The following is a 22055-nucleotide window of genomic DNA, read 5'->3' as shown; positions in this document are numbered from 1 at the left end:
ATGACCATAGAAGAGTTAGAAATGAGCTTTCTTTTAAGTAATAATGGAAAATAAGAAATCCACACATATTGATATGGTTTGGCTGTGTCTCCACCCAAATCTCATCTTGAATTATAGCTCCCATAATTCCCACATATCATGAAAGGGACCTAGTAGGAGGTAATTGAATCATGGGGGTGGGTCTTTCCCATGCTGTTCTCCTGATAGCAAGGACAGATAGAGGAGTGACTGAATAGAATGGGAGGCAGGTTTGCCCTAAGCGATTTCCAGCTTGAGGTTTCCTTAGTGATTTTGGGGGCCCAAGATATTTTCTTTCACAATACTAAGCAGTTTAATTTCTCTGAAATGTGACATTTCCACGTCTAAAGAATATTAACATGAAAACTTTAAAAGTGGGAAGACAGCTTTTCCAGGAGGGCAATTGGCCCTCCATATTGGCCCTTGACAGGGCAGGAGCATCGCCATCTTGGACAAGCACTGCCATTTTAAAGTTCCCGTTGATCAAAAACTGCCTAAATCCAAAGGGCATCAGCCTAATGGCTAAAGTCAGCATGACCGTAAACCACAAATGACATCTCCAACCAGAAATATTCCAACCGTAAGATAAACCCCTCCCTGACCAGAGACATGCCAGCCCCGAGATAACCTCCCCTCTGTTGGAGACATGTCAGTCCCAAGATAACCTCCCCTCCAACCAGAGATATTCCAACCCCACAACAGATTTCTCCCCAACACAGAAACATTCTAAGCTTGTGATAAGCTCTCTCACCCTAAAGCCCATACTCTTAGACTGTAAGAGACAGCGCTCCTGACAGCAATTGGCCAGAAGCCCCTCTCAGGTTTATTCTCCAAAACGAACCTGTCTTTGACTGTTGAGCTGCTTTTCGTGTTTTTTTTTTTCTCTTTAACTCTTACAGCCCTCTTAAACACTTTAACTGTGGTTGTTTTTCTTGCCAAACCAGTGGTACCACAGTGTCTGGAGTAGGGGCTGGTGCCCCACTCAATGCCTCTCCCAAACCATTTTTCCTGGCCCATTTTTCAAGGTCTCAGATTTAGCCTCATACTGTTAGCATCTAGTATATCAGCCTTTCAGCCATCTCCTGACCGCTCCACAGTCACTCCCCGCTAACTCCTTGAAGATTGTATCTCCTTGCTTTATTCCCTTTCAGTAACACTCCTGTCATCATGGGAGGCGTGTAGACTTCAGGAATTCCTGTCTATTCAATACTTTCTCTCGAGGACGCAGGGAGAGGGAAGGACCACTCTCAGGGCCACAGTCCATATTCCTCACCAGGCGCTCGGGTCTATGGGATTCATTCCTCGTGGGTATTGCGGGAAGTGTAGTCAAAGAGCACCGCGGAGTCCCGCGCTTCCCGCTGGAGGGTGATACTACAGACAGCCTCCTTTGGCATTCAAGGAAGTGTAGCGCAGGAAATCTGTTGAATGACGAGCAAGTAGGCTCAGGAAGGCGTATCCGGGGAATTCTGGGAAATGTAGTTCACACGCTGAGCCCGGTAGGGGCACTTCCGCTCCCGGGGGGTGAGGTTGCTGCAGTGCTTTCGGTGGTACTTTGGTGTCAGTCCTGTGTCTTGTCTATCCTTCTAAACGTGTCCCCTTACGATGCTGGCTCGCAACCACCTGGAAGTTGACTAAGGGGAGAAGGAGTCTCGTTGGAAAACGGAGGTTTGGAGGGACAACGGCCGCTCTTTTCGTTCTTGTCAGCAGAGCCTTCTTGGTCTTGGGGCTGTCCTCGCGTCCCCGGGGATGAGGCTGGGGGTTGGGATTTGGTCGGGACGCGTCTCGCCTGGTTTGAGGGTTTCTGGGGGCTCTCAGCTCGTTCAGTCCTCCTCCCTTCATCCCACCTGTGAGGCTACTTTCTCACAGTTTAGGGTTGGGATGTTATTAATCTCCCTGTACCTCCCACTGCTGTTCTTTAAAATGGGGACTTTAGGACCATCCTAATGAAATCGTTTTGAGAACTGGAAGAGGTAACACAAATGAAAGCCTTAAAGCAGTCCCTCCCTTAGTGACTGGTAGTCTCTTCTTAGTGTTATTTTCCCACGAAGCCTGTCAGGTCCGCGGGTGGGGTCAGAGCTCCAGCTACAGGGACCCCCGTCCTTGTCTCTGATTCCTGCAGGACGCTGGGTGATCCCGGACGCTTCTGACCTCTTTTTAGGAAGGCGAGGGTTGTTTCCACTTCCACAAAGGGAGAGGAACATTTAACTTTTATGCGGGACGGCAACGCGGTCAGGGTGTTTCACAGCTTTCTCCTTCCCCAGCCTGATTCTCAAAAAGAGCTGCAGGGAGGGACTTCTTGGCTACTGAGGGCAAAGCTCTACGAGAGTGGTGCTTGGCTTTTTTTCTTTCACAGAGATGCTCACCCCAACCAAGAGTGTAGATGTGTCCTCAGGCATGGGTGTTGGTAATAATTAAGCCTCAGTTGGTAACTATCCCAAGGGCTTTATACAAATAATCACATTTTCGCCACACCGTGGCTCTGTGGAGAGGTACTACTTTTTTCCGTTTTAAAGATGAGTGAAATACAAAGGAGCAGGAGTTATCTGAGAATAGTCACCTAAGTAGTAAGAGGTGGAGCTGCGGTTGAAACCTGGGCATTAGAGGTCAGAGCCTTAGTTGATAATCTTTTGGATACATTCTCATTGAGGCAGAGGAACTAGCGGGAATCTGGTGGGGAAAGCAAGCTAGGACTTGATTGAAGGGACCTTGAGAGCAAGGCTCATGGGCTTGGACTGTTCTGGGACTTTATCAACTATTTCATTCATTAGAACTATTTCATTTATTACAAATATTTCACTTGTTATGCAACGGTATCATTGTGGAGCGTTCAGAAATTGGAGAGATACGAGTAGTACAAGTTTATAATTACCCAGGAATCCGCATGTAAAGATAGTAACTGTTAAACTTCGAGTGCATTTTTTTTTTTTTTTGAGACGGAGTCTTGCTGTGTTGCCCAGGCTGGAGTGCAGTGGCACGATCTCGGCTCACTGCTAGCTCCGCCTCCCGGGTTCATGCTATTCTCCTGCCTCAGCCTCCTGAGTAGCCGGGACTACAGGCGCCCACCACCAAGCCCAGCTAATTTTTTTGTATTTTTAGTAGAGATGGGGTTTCACCGTGTTAGCCAGGATGGTATCGATCTCCTGACCTCATGATCCACCCGCCTCGGCCTCCCAAAGTGCTGGGATTACAGGCATGAGCCACCACATCCGGTGCATTTCTTTTTGGTCTTTCTTTTGGTATATTTGCATATTTATTTATAAATATTTAAACAAAATTTTATAACTTAAAAAATGTGTTTTCCCTTTGTGTTTAACTATGGAAATTTGGAAACACTGCCAAGAGGGAAATAACTGGTGAACTGCCATGTTATATCATGCTCATCCTAATTTATCTCATTGTTATCTCATTTTTTTTTGTAAATGTTTCCTAATATTGGCCGGGCGCGGTGGCTCACGCCTGTAATCCCAGCACTTTGGGAGGCCGAGGTGGGCGGATCACCTGAGGTCAGGAGTTTGAGACCAGCCTGACCATCATGGAGAAACCCCATTTCTACTAAAAATACAAAATTAGCCAGGCATGGTCGTGCATGCCTGTAATCCCAGCTACTTGGGAGGCTGAGGCAGGAGAATCGCTTGAACCTGGGAGGTGGAGGTTGTGGTGAGCCAAGATTGCGCCATTACACTCCAGCCTGGGCCACAAGAGCGAAACTGCAGCCTCTGCCTCCCAGTCTCAAAAAAAAAAAAACAAAAAAAGTTTTTAACATTTTATTTTCATATCATTTGAAACCTATAGAAAAATTGCAAAAATAGTGTTAGAAGTTCTCATATACTCTTTACCCAAATTTGCCAAATGTTTACATTTTTCCTGTTTGCTTTGTTGTTGCTGATCACCCAGATACCACCATGAACATACCCGTAGCCAGGGACAGTTGCTTGTAGCTTTCTGCAGCCAAGAAGCCCACATTTCAAGATAATTGTGCAGTGTCTTGGTAAGAGGTGTTTAGGAAGGGCTGGTTACAGGGTTTCACATAACATGCTAGATACTATTAGATATTATACTGTCTAGGCATGGTGGCTCATATCTGTAATCTTAGCACTTTGGGAGGCCGAGGCAGGTGGATCACTTGAGGCCAGCAGTTCAAGACCAGCCTGGCCAACATGGAGAAACCCCATCTCTACTAAAAATACAAAAATTAGCCGATTTGTCCACTGTGAAGTTACTTTTTTAAAATTTGAGGTGGCGTGTGCCTGTAATCCCAGCTATTAGGGAAGCTGACACATGAGAATCATTTGAACCCGGGAGGCAGAGGCTGCAGTGAGATGAGATGGCGCCCCTGCACTCTGGTCTGGATAACAGAACGAGACTCTGTCTCAAAAAAATAATTAAATATTATATTAAATAATATTGTTATCTATTACATATCAGATAGAGCTGTTAAAAAGCTACTAATAATAGTTATAGTGTTGTTTATTAGATAGTGTTGGATACCATATTACATAACATTGTTATCTAATCTGCAGCTTCCATATTTAAATTTGTTCAGTTTTTTATTTTGGTCCTTATAACTATCCCTTGCCCCACTTTTAACCTGTAACCCCATTCAAAGTCCAATTTTATGCATTGTCTTTATTGTCACATTTCTATACTTCTCTTTAATCCAGAAGGATTCCACAGCCTTTGTCTTTTATATGCATGGTTTTTTGAAGAGTATAGGCAAGTTATTTTATAGAAAGACATTCATTTGGGGTTTATCTGATAAATTTCATGTTTAGGTTTAGATTATGCATTGTTGGTAGGGATACCATAGTAGTGGTGAGGTGTCCTTTTCATTGCAACATAACAGTGGCCAAATGATGTTGGTTTGTCCCTTCACTGCTGATCTCAGTTTTGTTCACTTGGCCAAGACAAAGTCTTTCAGATTTGTCCACTGTGAAGTTACTTTTTTTAAATTTTGAAAATTATAATAAAGTTTCTTATGGGGAGATATGTTATTAGTGGACATTCTACCATAAAGATGAGTTTCCATTTCTCCCCCATTTATTCATTCCTTCATTCAACTATAAACTATTGATATGGACTCAGAATTCAGTCTTACTGATTTCAATGACATGTAGATTAACATTAATTTTTCCAATTCTGTCAAGATGTATTTCACATATATCTTTCATCCATTTCAGGCATGGAACTCAATGATTTTTAGGAATTTTGTGAAGTGGAATAACCATGATCATGATTCAGTTTAGATCATTTTCATCTCCCAGTTGTGCCCATTTATAGTTAAACCTCATTCTCACCTCAAATACGAAGCAACCACTAATCTACTTTCTCTACTATACATTCTGAACATTTCATATAAATGCGATCATACAGTCCATGGGTTTTTGTGACTGGCTTCTTTCATTTAACATAATGTTTCCAGGGTTCATGCATGTTGTAGCATGAGTCAATATTTCATTTCTTTAAATTTCCAAGTAAGATTTCATTGTATGGATAGGCGACAATTTGTCCATTTACCCATAGGAAGGCATTTTGGTTGTGTGCAATTTTGGGTTATTATGAATAATGCCGCTGTGAACATTCAAGTGCTAATTCACAACACATGTTCGTATTGTTGGGTAGCATCCCTGACCACCCCTTCATGTCTCTTTTTTTTGCCTTCCATGGCACGTTCCAGGCACAATTCTGTCTTCTCTTGAACTGCATAACTGAGAACTCTGCAAATTCCCCAAAGGAGGAGGAAAAATGACCATGTTCAGGGTGAGTAAGTCTGGTCTCTTTTGCTGTTCAAATTCTGTTTTGCTACTTAAGATTGTCACGTGTTTTTCTCAGTCTTGGGAAGACTCAAGGAGAACAACAGTTATTTGTGCACCTGTTGTGTGCCAGGTGCTTCCTTGTTTCTTTTGTGTTGAATTTGCGTTTGGATTTGATTTTGTTTACTTTTACCATTATTTATGTTACCAGTAGAAATTTAGTGGGAAGGAACAATTCTTCTGTTTCACTACATCTTTTCTCACTAACTAGGCATTTTTATTTTCTCATGCTATTCCTCATGTATATTTAGAACTGTATTTGTATTGATACTTATCTAATTTAAATTGTGTTTTGTTTAATATTATGTAGTGTTCATTATTTATGGTTGCATCATGTTCCCATTGAATTGATGCTCCTTTTTTTTTTTTTTCCTCGAGACAGAGTCTTGCTCTGTCGCCCAGACTGGAGTGTGGTGGCACAATCTCGGCTCACTGCAACCTCTGCCTCCCGGGTTCAAGCGATTCTCCTGCCTCAGCCTCTCAAGTAGCTAGGATTACAGGCGCCCACCATCACACTTGGCTAATATTTGTATTTTTAGTAGAGACGGGGTTTCACCATGTTGGCCAGGCTGATCTCGAACTTCTGGCCTCAAGTGATCTGCCTGCCTCAGCCTCCCAAAGTGCTAGGATTACAGGTGTGAGCCACCGCACCCACCGATGTTTCAACTACTTTATACTCACAGGCACTAGGAGCTCAGTTTTGAAAGGGTACTTTTGACATGTGCCATGTTGGCTGTTTTGTTGATAAAATATCCATATGTGGCACAGCACAGCAGGCTGTAACTGTGGCTTCACACAAGAATTTCTGGAGATTTTCACATAGGAAGAGCTAGCTTTTGTTTTCCCCATGCTTAAGTCATGCATTGTGTATATTTTATTTACTGGTCTTTTCTTATTCCTTTATGTATTAAGGAGTTTGACCAAAATGATAGGTAACTTTAGTTTCAAATGTCCATGATATCAGAAGATTCTCTAGTCACTGTGTTCTGTTCCTTTGTTTGTTCCTCAGAACAGTTGAATGATGCAATTCTCAGCCTCATCTTCCTCTTAAATATGTGAAATATGAGAAACCTGCTGAGGTTCAGAGAGGAAACCCAGGGTCGGCATGTTAGCTATTTTGCTAAATTGAAAGAGAGAAGAAGAAAGAGGATTCTCCATTGAAGGACCTGTGCCTTCTGGTATGGGTGTCTGGAGTGTCCTCTTGAGTGATGACAACCACTGGTGACATAGCTCACCCCTGACCCCTCCTTGGGGGACCTCTTCTCTTCCTGTTGTGCCACCTCTTCAGGTGCACCTAGTATTCCAGGCACCAAAGGACAGTGATTGCTATACTCATTATAGAAAATATTTAAATTCCTAATGGCAAAGATGGCTTACAGAGTGTTATCAGGAAATATAACAGTCTAAGGTGAAAATATTTACCACTTTGATATCTAAAAAAGACACACTCCAAAATAAGAATCTTAGGTACAGAATGGAGAAAAAAAATTCAAAGGAATATGAATAAAGGACATTAATATGTTAATTGGTAAATTTTAGTTTAGAAATAGAAATGGCCAAAACATATTTGAAAAGGTGATAGTATTATTTATAGTCAAATACATGGGATTAATAAGGTGAATTCTCTCTAATGAGATTATCAAAATGACAGGAAATTTGATAATCTGCCTTTGGCTATTTTAAGAAAAACCAGGGTAATGTATCCCCTTGAAAGATTTTGGAGTTTGATAAAAAATTGAGATCTGACATATATGATCACAATTTTCAACATTCTTATTTTTTGACACTTTAATTTTCATTTGAAATTATTTTATTTTAGTTTATTCTTATTCTTTAGAGACAGAGTTTTGCTCTGTTGCCCAGGATAGAGTACAGTGATGTAGGTGTAGCCCACTGCAGCCTTGAACCCCTGGGGTCCAGATCTTCCTGCCCCAGCCTCCCAAGTAGCTGGGCCTACAGGCACGTACCACCATGCCTGGCTAGTTTTTAAAATTTGTAAAGATTGTGTCTTGCTGTGTTGCCTAGGCTGGTCTTGAACTCTTGAATTCAAGCAATGCCCCCACCTTAGCCTCTTAAAGCACTGGGATTACAAGTGTGAATCACTGCACCTGGTGTGAAATTATTAAATTAAATTAATTATTTTATTTTATTTCTTTTTTGAAACAGAGTCTTGCTCTGTTGCCCAGGTTGGAGTGCAGTGGCGCAATCTTGGCTCACTGCAACCTCCGCCTCTGGGTTCATATGATTCTTCTGTCTCAGCCTCCCAAGTGTCTGGGATTATAGTCACATGCCACCATGCCCGGCTAATTTTTGTATATTTTGTAGAGACAGAGTTTTGCTATGTTGCCAAGGCTGGTCTCGAACTCCAGAGCTCAAATGATTTGCTTGTCTCGGCCTCCAGAAGTGCTGGGATTACAGGCATGAGCTGCCATCCCTGGCCAAAATTATTTTCAGTGATCAGTCGGGAGAGTAAGGTCCACATAACACGCTTTTCTCTGCAGGATTGGTATTAATGAAAACTACATAAAATTAAATATTCATTATTTACAATAAAGATAGATCATCAGTTCCCTGTAATAGTTTGCAGACATGAAATGAAATAGATAACTATAATGAAAGTTATAATAAAAAATCCAAAGAAATACGAATAAAGGACATTACCAGCCGGGTGTGGTGGCTCACGCCGATATTCCCAGCACATTTTGGGGCCGAGGTGGGCGGATCACCTGAGGTCGGGAGTTCGAGACCAGACTGACAACATGGAGAAACCCCATCTCGGCTGGGCGCTGTGACTCATGCCTGTAATCCCAGCACTTTGGGATGCTGAGGCGGGCGGATCACGAGGTCAGGAGATCGAGACCATCCTGGCTAACATGGTGAAACCCCGTCTCTACTAAAAATACAAAAAATTAGCCAGGCGTGGTGGTGGGCACCTGTAGTCCCAGCTACTCGGGAGGCTGAGGCAGGAGAATGGTGTGAACCCGGGAGGCGGAGCTGGCAGTGAGCCCAGATCATGCCACTGCACTCCAGCCTGGGGACAGAGCAAGACTCCATCTCAAAAATAAAACAAAAAACAACAACAAAAAAAGAGAAACCCCATCTCTACTAAAAATACAAAACTAGCTGGGCATGGTGGAGCATGCCTGTAATCCCAGCTACTCAGCAGGCTGGGGCAGGAGAATTGCTTGAACCGGGGAGGCGGAGGTTACCATGAGCTGAGTTTGCACCATTGTACTCCAGCCTGTGCAACAAGAGCGAAACTCTGTCTCAAAAAAAAGAAAAAAAGGTAATAAAATTAACTAATGTTAATTAAATACGTAGTCTGTGCCACAGACTTTCCCCATTTATGTTCTCTTGTTTATTCCTGGAAAAAACTGATGCGACAGTCTTTATACAGAAAGGAAACGAATGCATGTAGGCAAACTTATCCAAGGTCACGTAGATGGGAAGGCAAAAGCACAGAGCCTTGGGATTGAGCCTTGTGAGTGAGCACACACACTCAGTGTGATCATAGGCACACTGGCTCCAGATTATGACATTCAATGCTGCAATTAATATATGTAGTTTGTGTCTTGAATACAGAGGACCCACTCCATAGCTGTCCCACACAGGTCACTGTAAACTTGTTAGTTTGGCAGATATTAAAAAAAAAATGGGCTGGGTGTGGTGGCTCATGCCTGTAATCCCAGCGCTTTGGGAGGCCAAGGTGGGCGAATCGCCTGAGGTCGGGAGTTCGTGACCAGCCTGGCCAACATGGTGAAACCTTGTCTCTACTAAAAATACAAAAATTAGCCGGGTATTGTGGCAGGTGCCTGTAATCCCAGCTATTCAGGAGGCTGAGGCAGGAGAATTGCTTGAATCCAGGAGGCGGAGGTTGCAGTGAGCTGAAATGGCGCCACTGCACTCCAGCCTGGGCGACAGAGTGAGACTCTGTCTCAAAAAAAAAAAAAAAAAAGAAAAGAAAGAAAGACAGACAGAAAGAAAGATTCCATCCAGGGTTCAAGTACGAGAACCCTGGGCATTATCAAACAAAGTTGGGACTGAATTGCTAAATGTTGCTGGAGCAACTGGCAAGATTCACATATGTGCAGCCCAGGATGCTGCATTTAGAGTCCTAGAGGGTTACTCACAAGGAGACTTAATAAGTGCACAAAGTAAACCTATAGGACTTTTTCCATCATTGCACTTCTGGTGGAGCTCTGGAAAATCAGTATGTGTCATTGCGAGGATACAGATGAATGGGGAAATCTGTAAGTTGACCTACATCTCTCAAGATCCACAGCGATTTCTCACCCATCCCCTTCACCTGCTCATTGCCACCCTTCTCCCAGGAATCACTGGTCATGAGATTGAGGTTGCATACATTTGATGTTGTAGGAGGCAGTGACCTTCAAGGATGTGGCTGTGGTCTTCACCCAGGAGGAGCTGGGGCTGCTAGACCTTTCCCAGAGGAAGCTGTACCGAGATGTCATGCTGGAGAACTTCAGAAACCTGCTATCAGTGGGTGAGCACCAGCACCCTCTGTAATGGAACATCAGGCCCCAGGAATGGCTTTGTATCCTAGGGTGTTTGTGTTAGTTTGTCCTTATGCTGCTATGAAGAAATACCCAAGACTGGGTAACTTATAAAGAAAAGACGTTTCATTTACTCACAGTTCTGCATGGCTAGGAAGGCCTCAGGAAACTTACAGTCACGGTGGAAAGCCAATGGGAAGAAAGGCACCTTTTTCACAGTGCAGCAGGAAGAAGTGCCGAGCAAAGGGGGAAAGGCCCCTTATAAAACCATCAGATAGGCCAGGCGCGGTGGCTCACGCTTGTAATCCCAGCACTTTGGGAGGCCGAGGTGGGCGGATCATGAGGTCAGGAGATCGAGACCACGGTGAAACCCCGTCTCTACTAAAAATACAAAAAATTAGCTGGGCGTGGTGGCGGGCGCCTGTAGTCCCAGCTACTCGGAGAGGCTGAGGCAGGAGAAGGGCATGAACCCGGGAGGCGGAGCTTGCAGTGAGCAGAGATTGCGCCACTGCACTCCAGCCTGGGCGATAGAGCGAGACTCCCGTCTCAAAAACAAACAAACAAAACCATCAGATAGGGCCGGGTGCGGTGGCTCACGCCTGTAATCCCAGCACTTTGGGAGGCCAAGGCGGGCGGATCCCGAGGTCGGGAGATCAAGACCATCCCTGCTAACACGGTGAAACCCCGTCTCTACTAAAAATACAAAAAATTAGCCCGGCGTGGTGGCGGGCGTCTGTAGTCCCAGCCACTCGGGAGGCTGAGGCAGGAAAATGGCGTGAACCCGGGAGGTGGAGCTTGCAGTGAGCCGAGATCGCGCCGCTGCACTCCAGCCTGGGTGATAGAGCGAGACTCCGTCTCAAAAAAAATAAAAATAAAATAAAACCATCAGATCTCATGAGGACTCATCCACTATCACGAGAACAGCCTGGAGGAAACTGCCCCCATGATTTAATTACCTCCCACCAGGTCCCTCTTAGGACATGTGGGGATTATGGGAACTACCATTCAAGATGAGATTTGGGGACACCGCCAAACCATATCAGCGTTCAAGTTCGAGTGTGCAGTGAGAACCTAAATTTCTAGTAAATTTTACCTAAGATGTATTGGGATTAAGCATATGACTTTGTTCACAGGGCATCAACCTTCCCACCGAGATACTTTTCACTTCCGAAGAGAAGAAAAGTTTTGGATCATGGAGACAGCAACCCAAAGAGAAGGGAATTCAGGTAAGAACCAAGCGACCATGCATCCTTGTATGCGACCCTTCCATCTGTTTTACTACTGTCCATTGCCCAACTCCATTACCCTGGTGTAAATGGCCAAACCTGTTTCCTGGATTCTTACCTCCTTCCTGCTGGTTGTCCTGCTCCCCCAACCCCTCTTCCCACCCTGACATCTGTTTTCCTCATAGCAGCCAAAGTGATCCTTAGGGAATGTAAGTCAGATTGCCATTCCTCAGCTTAAAAGCCTTTATGGCTTCTTATTTGTATTAACGTTACAACTGCTTTAAGTGCCTTTTAGAGACCCTTGATCTGCTCTTCATCCCCCACTTCCTCTCTGACTACATCTCCATTTTCCAGCCATGTTGTACTCCCTGTTGTTTCTCCATCCTGCCAAGGACACTGTATTGCCTGTTGCTGTCACCCAGTGACCATACACTTAGCAGATTAAACAACAAACAATTATCTTTCTGTTCTTCAGACCTGAAGTCTGACACATCTCACTGGACAAAAATCAGGGTGTCCCTAGGGCTTTGTTCCTGTCTAGATGTTCTTGTGGAGAAGCCTTCACTTTAGTTTACCAATCCCTAGGCACTGTCCACACTCCTTGGCTCTTGTCTCCCTTCCTCCATCTTCAAAAGCAGCTACATTGCACCTCTAACCATTCTTCCATAGTCATGCTGCAACCCTTCTTAAGCCTCTGTTTTCCACCTTTTGGGTCCCTTGCGATTGGATTGGTCACTCCTGCATAATCTAGAATGACCTTCCTACTCTCTCTTTAGCTGACTAGTGACCTTAATTGCATCTGCAGCCTTAATATCTCTTGCTGTATAACATACCAGGTTCATAGGTCCTGGGAATTAGATGTGGACATCTTTCAAGGACCATTGTTCTGTCTACTACAGAATCTTCTGTCTTAGAGTTTATACATGCTCTTCTTTCTGATTGGAATACTCTTTCACCTCAAAACCTTCTGACCCTTCCTTTATTTTGGTCTCTGTTCAGTTTTAATATCATGAGAAAGGCCTTCTCTGACCACTCTATTTAAAATACCAGCCAGGCGTGGTGGCTCACACCCGTAATCCCAGCACTTTGGGAGGCTGAGGCAGACAGATAGCATGAGGCCAGGAGTTTGAGACCAACCTGGCCAGCATGGCAAAACCCTGACTCTACTAAAAATACAAAAATTAGCTGGGTGTGGTAGCACAGTCCTGTAATCCCAGCTACTCGGGTGGCTGAGGCACAAGAATCACTTGAACCCGGGAGGCAGAGGTTGTAGTGAGCTGGGATTGTGCCACTACACTCTAGCCTGGGTGACAGAGTGAGACTCTGGAATTATATATATATATATATATATATATATATATATATATACCATCCTATCTTTACCCTTCTGGTGTTATGTTATACTATGTCTTAGATATTTCTATTTAGCTGTCATCTCTACCCACTGGAATAGAATGTCTTTAGAGGACGACTTTTAGCTGTTCAATTTTTATTTTAAGATTCGGGGGGTACATGTGCAGGTTTGTTACCTGGGTATATTGTGTGATGCTGAGGTTTGCATTGCAAATGATCCTGTCACCCAGGTACTGAGCACAGTACCCGATAGTGGTGGCAGGATAACCCTCAGGTTTCAAGGCTATGTGTACTGGTGTTAGAGGTAGTGGTGATAGGCTGGGTGGGCCAGTCCTGAGTCCTTCACATGGTGTGTGCAGGTGAGTGTTAGCGGTGATGGTGGCAGCAGGCTTGTAGGACCTGTCCTCAGGTCACTAGGAGGAGTACACAGATGCCAGTGGTGGTGATCAGGGCAGGGAAATCCTTAGGCCTCTGGACAGCATGCTTGGGCACCTGTGGCAAGGTTCTGGGTCTGTTGTAAAGCTCCCTCCATGGTACATGCTCACGCCTGGGGCAACCAACATGGCAGGGTGATCTCAACAGCCCCAAGTGGTATGCTTAGGTAGTGGAGGAATGACGCCAGGCCAGGTGAGCCTGTCTTCAGGCCTTTCAGTGGTGCAGGCAGATGTAGGCTGTGGTGGAAGAGGCGGCATGATCCCTAGGTCCCCAGATGGCATGCTCCAGCACTGGCAACACACAAGTTGGGTCTTTGTCAGGTCTCCTGTTTGTGTACACATGTGCCTGAGGCAACACAGGGTAGAGCAATCCCCAGGTCCCTCTGTGTCATGCTCTGGCACTGAGATGGGTGGTACCAAGTGAAGTGGGCTTGTCCTGTGCATGGACACAGGTTGTGGTGGGCAGTGCAAGGGACTCCCCATGCCTTTAGGAGGTGTGCTTGGGTGGCAGTGGCAGAGTGTGCAGAGAACCTTTCCTCAGAATGAGAACACATCTAAGTGTACAGTGGCCCTGCTGCTGGGGGTGAGGTAGCATTGCCGTTAGAGGCAGCAGCCCCAGACAGGCAGCTTTCAAGCTCTGGTGAGTGCACACACTTTGGGTCCCTTTGTACTGTACTGGGGGCAGCCTCCCTGGTGTGCTGCATGGCCCACTCCCCAGAATATGGGACACTATGTGGCCTAGATTGCTGGGGACTCTGCCATACTGCTGGGTCTAACAGTCACTGCACTATTGCAACCCTCCAGGTGGATGTGGGGGCATGTCGATGGGGCTCCAGGGATTTGGAGATGCAAAGGCTGTTCGGCACCAGGGCAAGATGCAGTCTGGTGGGGGTGCGGCTCTCAAAATAGTGCTGTGCCATAGCTGCTTGAGTCTCGGGAAGTGTGAGGGTCCCATCGTGAGCACCCTCTCTGAGTGCCATCGCATGGACTCCAGGCAGCCCCCTATGCTAGTCTCAGGGCCCACAGGGGTCAAGGGCCTTTCTCATGGCTGATTGCTGGAGTCCACAGCAGAAATGTAAACCACTAGGACTCTCTCACTTACCCTTTCCTAGCACTGAGGAGGCTTTCCGGGCTTTCAGGTGATCACGGCCAGAAGGGCTACCTCCCTTCGCTCTCCTTTTGTGCATTGGGTGTTTCCTGTCACTTCTCTGCTCAATTCCAGTGATCCCTCTTAGATGCTATTTGATGTATGGTTATCTATTTGCTTTTTAAATTTTTTATTAATAAAATATACAGAATACTTCATGAATTTGCAGATCGGCCTTGCATAGGGGCTGATCATTCCAGTTTTACCATATGTGCTGCTGAAGTGAGCACTACTCATTATTTTGGCTCTTTGTGGAGGAGGCAAGCTCTGGGTGTCTTTAGTCAGGCACCTTGACGTCTTCCTACCCTTAACGTTCCTTCTGATTCATCATATATATAATTTAGTAGTTATATAATATACCATGCAAGATTTTAGACTAACTAGGAAATTGGTAGAAATAGTAACACGTTAACTGTATTATATTAATATTTTAAATTAAGTCTTTCATTTCTACCACATATGAGACATTATGTGGTTCAAAACTGGTTTCATGACAACAAGAGACCGTGGTGCACTTGGAAAACAAAACTGTACCTTCCTTGTATTCAGTAAAGTTTCAGGCCATGTCCTAAGTGAAATCCTGAAAACACTGAACAAAGGTTTCACTTACCTACATCTCTTAATTCTGTGTCCTTATAGGAGGCAAGATCCAAACTGAGTTGGAGTCTGTTCCAGCAACAGGACCACATGAAGAGTGGTCTTGCCAGCAAATCTGGGAACAAACTGCAAGTGAGTTAACTAGACCTCAAGACTCCACAAGTAGCTCTCAGTTCTCCACACAAGGTGATGTCCCCTCCCAGGTTGACGCAGGACTATCTATAATTCACATAGGAGAGACACCTTCTGAGGATGGGAAGTGTAAAAAATTCTTCAGTGATGTCTCCATCCTTGATCTTCATCAACAGTTACACTTAGGAAAGATATCCCATACATGTAATGAGTACAGGAAGAGATTCTGTTATAGCTCAGCTCTTTGTATTCATCAGAAAGTTCACATGGGAGAGAAACTCTATAAGTGTGACGTGTGTAGTAAGGAATTTAGTCAGAACTCACAACTGCAAACTCATCAGAGAATCCACACTGGAGAGAAACCATTCAAATGTGAGCAGTGTGGGAAAAGTTTCAGCCGTAGATCAGGAATGTATGTTCATTGCAAATTACACACAGGAGAAAAACCTCATATTTGTGAGGAATGTGGGAAGGCCTTCATTCACAATTCCCAGCTTCGGGAACATCAAAGAATCCATACTGGGGAGAAGCCATTCAAATGTTATATATGTGGTAAGAGCTTCCATAGTAGATCAAATCTTAATAGGCATTCCATGGTCCACATGCAAGAGAAATCATTTAGATGTGATACCTGTAGTAATAGCTTTGGTCAGAGACCAGCACTTAATAGTCATCGCATGGACCACACAGGAGAGAAACTATACAAATGTGAAGAATGTGGAAGGAGCTTCACTTGTAGGCAAGACCTTTGTAAGCATCAGATGGACCATACAGGAGACAAACCATATAATTGTAACGTATGTGGGAAGGGCTTCAGGTGGTCCTCATGTCTTTCAAGACATCAGCGGGTCCACAATGGAGAAACAACATTCAAGTGCGACAGATGTGGGAAGAGATTTTATATGAATTCACAGGGCCATTCACATCAGAGAGCCTACAGAGAAGAAGAACTGTATAAATGTCAGAAGTGTGGGAAGGGCTACATTAGTAAGTTTAATCTTGACTTGCATCAGAGGGTCCACACGGGAGAGAGACCTTATAATTGTAAGGAATGTGGAAAGAGCTTCAGGTGGGCCTCAGGTATTTTGAGACATAAGAGACTCCATACTGGAGAAAAACCATTCAAATGTGAAGAGTGTGGGAAGAGGTTTACTGAGAATTCAAAACTTCGTTTCCATCAAAGAATTCACACAGGAGAAAAGCCTTACAAATGTGAGGAGTGTGGAAAGGGATTCAGATGGGCCTCAACTCATCTAACCCATCAAAGACTCCACAGCAGAGAAAAACTATTCCAATGTGAGGATTGCGGGAAGAGCAGTGAGTACAGTTCATGCCTTCAAGACCAACAAAGAGACCACAGTGGAGAAAACCCATCCAAATGTGAGGACTGTGGGAAGCGCTACAAGAGGCGCTTGAATCTAGATATGATTTTATCATTATTTTTAAATGATACATAATTATTGTCCATATTTATGGGTTATAGCATATTTCAATACATATATACAATGTATAATGATCAAATCAGTGTTATTAGCATATCCATCACCTCCTTTATCATTTATTTGTGTTGATCGTTTATCATTTCTTTGTGTTTTGAACCTTCAAAAACTGCTGTTCTAGTTATTTGAAAATAAGTTATTATTAATTATAGTCACCTTTAGTGCTGTGGAACACTAGAACTTGTTCCTTTCATCTTATTGTACTTTCGTATCTGTTAACCAATCTTTCATCATCCACCCTCCCTCCTACTTTTCTCTTCTAGTAATTGCTATGCCACGCTGCTTCTGCTTTTTTTTTTTTTTTTTTTTTTGAGAACAGAGTCTTCCAGGCTTGAGTGTAGTCGCATGATCCTGACTCACTGCAGCCTCCACCTCCTGGGTTCAAGCGATTCTCCTGCCTAAACCTCCTGAGTAGCAGGGATTACAGGCATGCGCCACCACACCCGGCTAATTTTTGTACTTTTTTTTTTTTTTTGAGACGGAGTATCGCTCTGTCACCCAGTCTGGAGTGCAATGGCCTGATCTCGGCTCACTGCAACCTCTGCCTCCTGGGTTCAAACGATTCTCCCTGCCTCAGCCTCCCGAGTAGCTGGGACTACAGGCGACCGCCACCACACCCGACTAATTGTTGTATTTTTAGTAGAGATGGGTTTTTGCCATATTGGCCAACCTGGACTTGAACTCCTGACTTCAGGTGATCCGCCCACCTCGCCCTCCCAAAGTGCTGGGATTACAGGCATGAGCCACCATGCCCACCATGCCTAAAAATTTTTGTATTTTTAGTAGAGATGGGGTTTCACCACATTGGCCAGGCTAGCCTTGAACTCCCAACCTCAAATGGTCCACCTGCCTTGGCCTCCCAAAGCGCTGGGATTACAGGCATGAGCCACCGTGCCCAGCCAATGCTATGCTGCTTCTATGATGTCAACTTTTTAGCTTCCACATATGTGTGAGAACATGTGGTATTTATCTTTCTGGGCCTGAATTTACATCACTCAACATCATGTTCTCCAAAGCTTATCTTTATCTTGCCATAAATGACAGAATTTTATTATTTTTTAGGGTTAAATAGTGTACCTTTGTGTATATATGCCACATTTTCTTTACCATTTTCTGTTGATGAACACTTAGATTGGTTCCATATGTTAGCTATTGCAAATAGTACTATAATAAATATAGGAGTGCAGATAGGAGTTCAAAACACTGATTTCCTTTCCTTTGGATATACAGCTAGCAGTGGGATTGCTGGATCACTTGAATGTTGATATGCATAAGAGGATCTACACTGGAGAAGAACCGTGGAAGTGTGGAGATTGTGGTACATGCTTCAGTCAGGGCTCACATCTTCAAATTCAGTGTCTGTTCTGTAGAGAAACCTTAATAATGTGATATATGTGACAGCAAAGGTATGAATATGTAATTTTAGTAGATGCTTCCGAAAAGTATTTCAAGCTGGTTGTACCACTATAAACTCTGACCATTATTAGGCAAGAATTGGCTTTTTTTTTTTCTTTTGAGACAGTCTTGCTGTGTCACCCAGACTGGCATGCAGTGGAATGATCATGGCTCCCTGCAGCCTCGACCTCCCAGGCTCAAGAAATCCTTCTGTCTCAGCCCCTCAAAAGCTGGGACTATAGGCATGCAACAACACGCCTGGCTAAATTTTTGTTGTAGAGATGGGGTCACACTATGTTGCCCAAATTGGTCTCAAACTCCTGGGCTCAAGCGATTCTCCTTCCTCAGCCTCCCAAAGTGCTGGGATTACAGGCCTGAGCCATGCGCCCAGCATTTTGTTTTGTTTTGTTTTTGAGATGGGGTCTCTCGGTGTTGCCCAGGCTGGATTGCTTATTCACAGATGCAGTTACAGTACCCTATAGCCTCGAACTCCTGAGCCTAAGTGATCCTCTTGCTTCAACCCCCTGAGAAGCTGGAACTACAGGCATGGACCACCACCCCTGACTGATCTTCTTTAGTTTCTATCAACAAAATAGTACACTGTTTCCACAAACTTGGGAAGGCTAGTATTTTTGGGGGGGAAAATCACTAAACAACAAAGAAAATCTGATGAATTGGACAGCATAAAAATATTGGCATAAAGATGAACATAACATAAGCAGGAATATTTAAAGCACATACTTTTTATAGAGTGTCTCCCCTGTAATGTCTCTGGTTAAATGAAAGGATTTCAAATGTGAAGACAACCCTAACCATACTCATTACCTGTAAAAGATGTAGCATTGTCATGGACCCCTTAATAAACGTGAAGACTTTAATCCATCTGAAGGTGCATCACATTTCTGAAGTTTCCAACCCTGACAAGGTGATGGGCTTACGGATGAAAACTCATGAATGGGAAAAACTCAGCTATCGTTAAAGCCCAATATATTTTATTAAAGATATTGGGGCTGTCTCCTAAATCTAGTTAGCGATGAATTTCAAGTCTGGAGCCATCACTGAATCCTTGTCCACATTCATTACACATAGGTTTTCTGAGAAAATTGTCTGCTGGTTATGAGAGGTCTTCTCCAGTGCCAAAGTGAGTATAATAACCTTGCTTTTGGCCAGGTGTGGTGGCTCATGCCTGTAATCCCAGCACTTTGGGAGGCTGAGGTGGGCGGATTGCCTGAGGTCAGGAGTTTGAGACTAGTCTGGCCAACATGGTGAAACCCCGTCTCTATTAAAAATACAAAAAAATTAGCTCGGTGTGGTGGTGGCCTGCGCCTGTAATCCCAGCTACTCAGGAGGCTGAGGCAAGGGAATTGCTTGAACCAGGGAGGTGGAGGTTGCAGTGAGCTGAAATCGCGCCATTGCACTCCAGCCTGAGCAACAGAGCGAGACTCCGTCTCAAAAAATAAAAATAAAAATAAAAGTAAAAGTAAGCAAGCTTGCTTTCTTTTATGTGCTCCTTGATTTTGATGGTGATGTGAAATCAAACTGAAGCTGAAAATACAATAATCACATTTATACAGGGCATTTTTCAAGGAAATTTATTGATTTTTACTTTAATAATTTAGTGCCTCACTTTTGTAAGTCTCGTGTAAGTGGCCAGGCATGGTGGCTCACACCTGTAATTCCAGCACTTTGGGAGGCTGAGGCAGAAGGATCACCTGAATCTAGGAGTTCGAGACCAGCTTTTTACAGAGTATCTCCCCAATAATGTCTCTGGTTAAATGAAAGATTTTCAACTGTGAAGACAACCCTAACCATACTCATATTCTAATTCCTTTGCCTTTCCATATAAATTTTAGAATAATTTTATATCTACAAAATATCTTGCTGGAATTTTGATAGTAATTATTTTAACCCTGTGTATCAATTTGGGGAGAATGAACATTTTTGCTATATTGAGTCCCACGATCCTCAAACATACAATGTCTCTCCATTCATTTAATATTGTTGGATTTTCTTCATCAGTGTGTTGTAATTTTCATCTTACAACCCTTGTACATCTTTTGTCGAACTTCCTTCTAGGTATGAACTTTGATTTCCATGTGTTCATTGCTAGTATAATATATATAAATTAATTTTGTTATGCTGATCATGTATCCTATGATCATGCTGAATTCACTTATTGTCTTGGCATTCATGGATTGGAAGACTTGATGTTTTTATGATGACAATACTACCCAAACCAATCTACAGTTTTACTGCAATCACTATCAAAATCCAAACAGCCTTTTTTTTTTTTTTTTGCAGAAATCAATTCATAAATTCATATGTAATTGCAATGGATGCAAATAGACAAAATTTCTTTTAAAGGAACATGATGGATGGCTCCCACTTCCCCATTTTGAAACTTACTACCAAGCTATAGTAATGGAATGGAATTGAGAGTCCATAAAGAAACCCATACATATAAAGTCACTTGATTTTCAAGAAGGATCCAAGATTGCTTAATGGAGAAAGCATAGTCTCTTCAGCAAATAATGCTGGGTAAATATATATACATATGCAACATAATGAAGTTAGATCCGCACTTCACACTATACTTAAAAATTAACTCAAAATGATCAATGACCTAAATATAAGAGCTTAAGCCATACAACCCTTAGAATAAAACATAAAGGTTAATCTTCAAGACTTTTTATTTGGAATGTATTCTTAGATAAGACACCATATGCACAAGCTAAAAAAACCCCACATAAATTTGACTAGAGCAAAAAAATGCTATGCATACAGAGACATTGTCAAGAGCATGAAAACACCATACAGCATGGCTTCTAGTATCAGAATATATAAGGAACTCTTAGACCAGGTGAGGTGGCTCTCACCTATAATCCCAGCACGTTGGAAGGCTGAGATGGGTGGATCGCTTGAGCCCAAGAGTTTGAGGCTTGCCTGGGCAACATGGCGAAAATCATGTCTCTACAAAAAAAAAAAACAAACAAAGGTAGCCAAGCATAGTGACCCATGCCTGTGGTCCCAGCTACTCGGGAGGCTGAGGCAGAAGGATCGCTTGAGCCTGGGAGGTCAAGGCTGCAGTGGGGCGTGAAGCACCATTGCACTCCAGCCTGGGCAACAAAGACAGACTCTGTTTCTTAGAAAGAAAAGAAAGAGAGAGAGAGAGAAAGAAAGAAAGAAAGAGAAGAAAGAAAAAGAAAGAAAGAAAGAAAGAAAGAAAGAAAGAAAGAAAGAAAGAAAGAAAGAAAGAAAGAAAAAGAACTCTTACAACTCAATAACAAGAGGAGAAACCACCCAATTTTCTAATGGGCAAAGATACAAATAGAAATTTCAGATATGCAAGCTACCAACAATCATGTGAAAAGATGCTCAACTATTAGTCATTAGGAAAATGCAAATCAAACCAATAATGAGATACCATTTTACAACAGCTATGTTAGCTATCATCTTTAAAAATAGAAAATAGCCGATGTGGTGGCAGGCACCTGCAGTCCCAGCTACTTGGGAGGCTAAAGCAGGAGGATCGCTTGAGCCCAGGAGTTTTGAGGTGTAGTGAGCTATGCCCACTGGGTGTCCACACTAAGTCGACATCAACATGGTGATCTCCCAGGAGCAGAGGACTACCAGGTTGCCTGAGGAGAGGTAAACTGGCCCAGGGTGGAAACACAGCAGGTCAAAACTCCCATGCTGATCAGTAGTGAGATGTTGCCTGTGAATAGCCACTGCAATTCTGCCTGCACAACACAGGGAGACCCCGTTTTCAATTTATACACACACACATATACATATACATATACATATATATTTTATACATACATATATACAAAATAAGTATTGGAGAAGATGTGGAGAAATTACTACCCTCACACACTGAAGGTGGGAATGTAAAAATGGTGCAGTTGCTGTGGAAAATTGTTTTGTGGT

At 43.5% G+C, this 22055-nt stretch overlaps 1 protein-coding gene across 5 annotated transcripts; it reads left to right on the top strand.

Annotated features, from left to right (window-relative positions):
• The first annotated feature begins 1547 nt into the window (after positions 1-1547).
• LOC116480566 (zinc finger protein 284) lies at positions 1548-21052 on the top strand. 5 transcript variants are annotated; one of them, XM_032172682.2, is made up of 6 exons: positions 1548-1683; positions 3913-4006; positions 5693-5775; positions 10206-10332; positions 11476-11568; positions 15142-21052. In XM_032172682.2, the coding sequence occupies exons 3-6, from the start codon at positions 5761-5763 to the stop codon at positions 16686-16688; spliced, it is 1782 nt and encodes a 593-aa protein (XP_032028573.1). In that variant the 5' UTR covers positions 1548-1683; positions 3913-4006; positions 5693-5760; the 3' UTR covers positions 16689-21052. The 5 variants fall into 5 exon arrangements, with proteins under 5 accessions (XP_032028573.1, XP_032028571.1, XP_032028574.1 ...); XM_032172680.2 differs by lacking the exon at positions 3913-4006; XM_032172683.2 differs by lacking the exon at positions 3913-4006 and having other exon boundaries at positions 1548-1717.
• Positions 21053-22055: the final 1003 nt, after the last annotated feature.

Source organism: Hylobates moloch, unplaced genomic scaffold, assembly GCF_009828535.3.
Source record: "Hylobates moloch isolate HMO894 unplaced genomic scaffold, HMol_V3 SCAFFOLD_13, whole genome shotgun sequence".
NCBI lineage: Eukaryota > Metazoa > Chordata > Mammalia > Primates > Hylobatidae > Hylobates > Hylobates moloch.
This window is presented reverse-complemented; position numbering and strand designations above follow the sequence as displayed.

What these genes read in the sequence shown, in the direction of transcription:
- LOC116480566 (XM_032172680.2), top strand. An exon ending in CAGAAACCTGCTATCAGTGG is followed by an intron (nt 10,333 to 11,475) that starts GTGAGCACCAGC and finishes CTTTGTTCACAG; the next exon opens with GGCATCAACCTTCCCACCGA. An exon ending in CCAAAGAGAAGGGAATTCAG is followed by an intron (nt 11,569 to 15,141) that starts GTAAGAACCAAG and finishes GTGTCCTTATAG; the next exon opens with GAGGCAAGATCCAAACTGAG.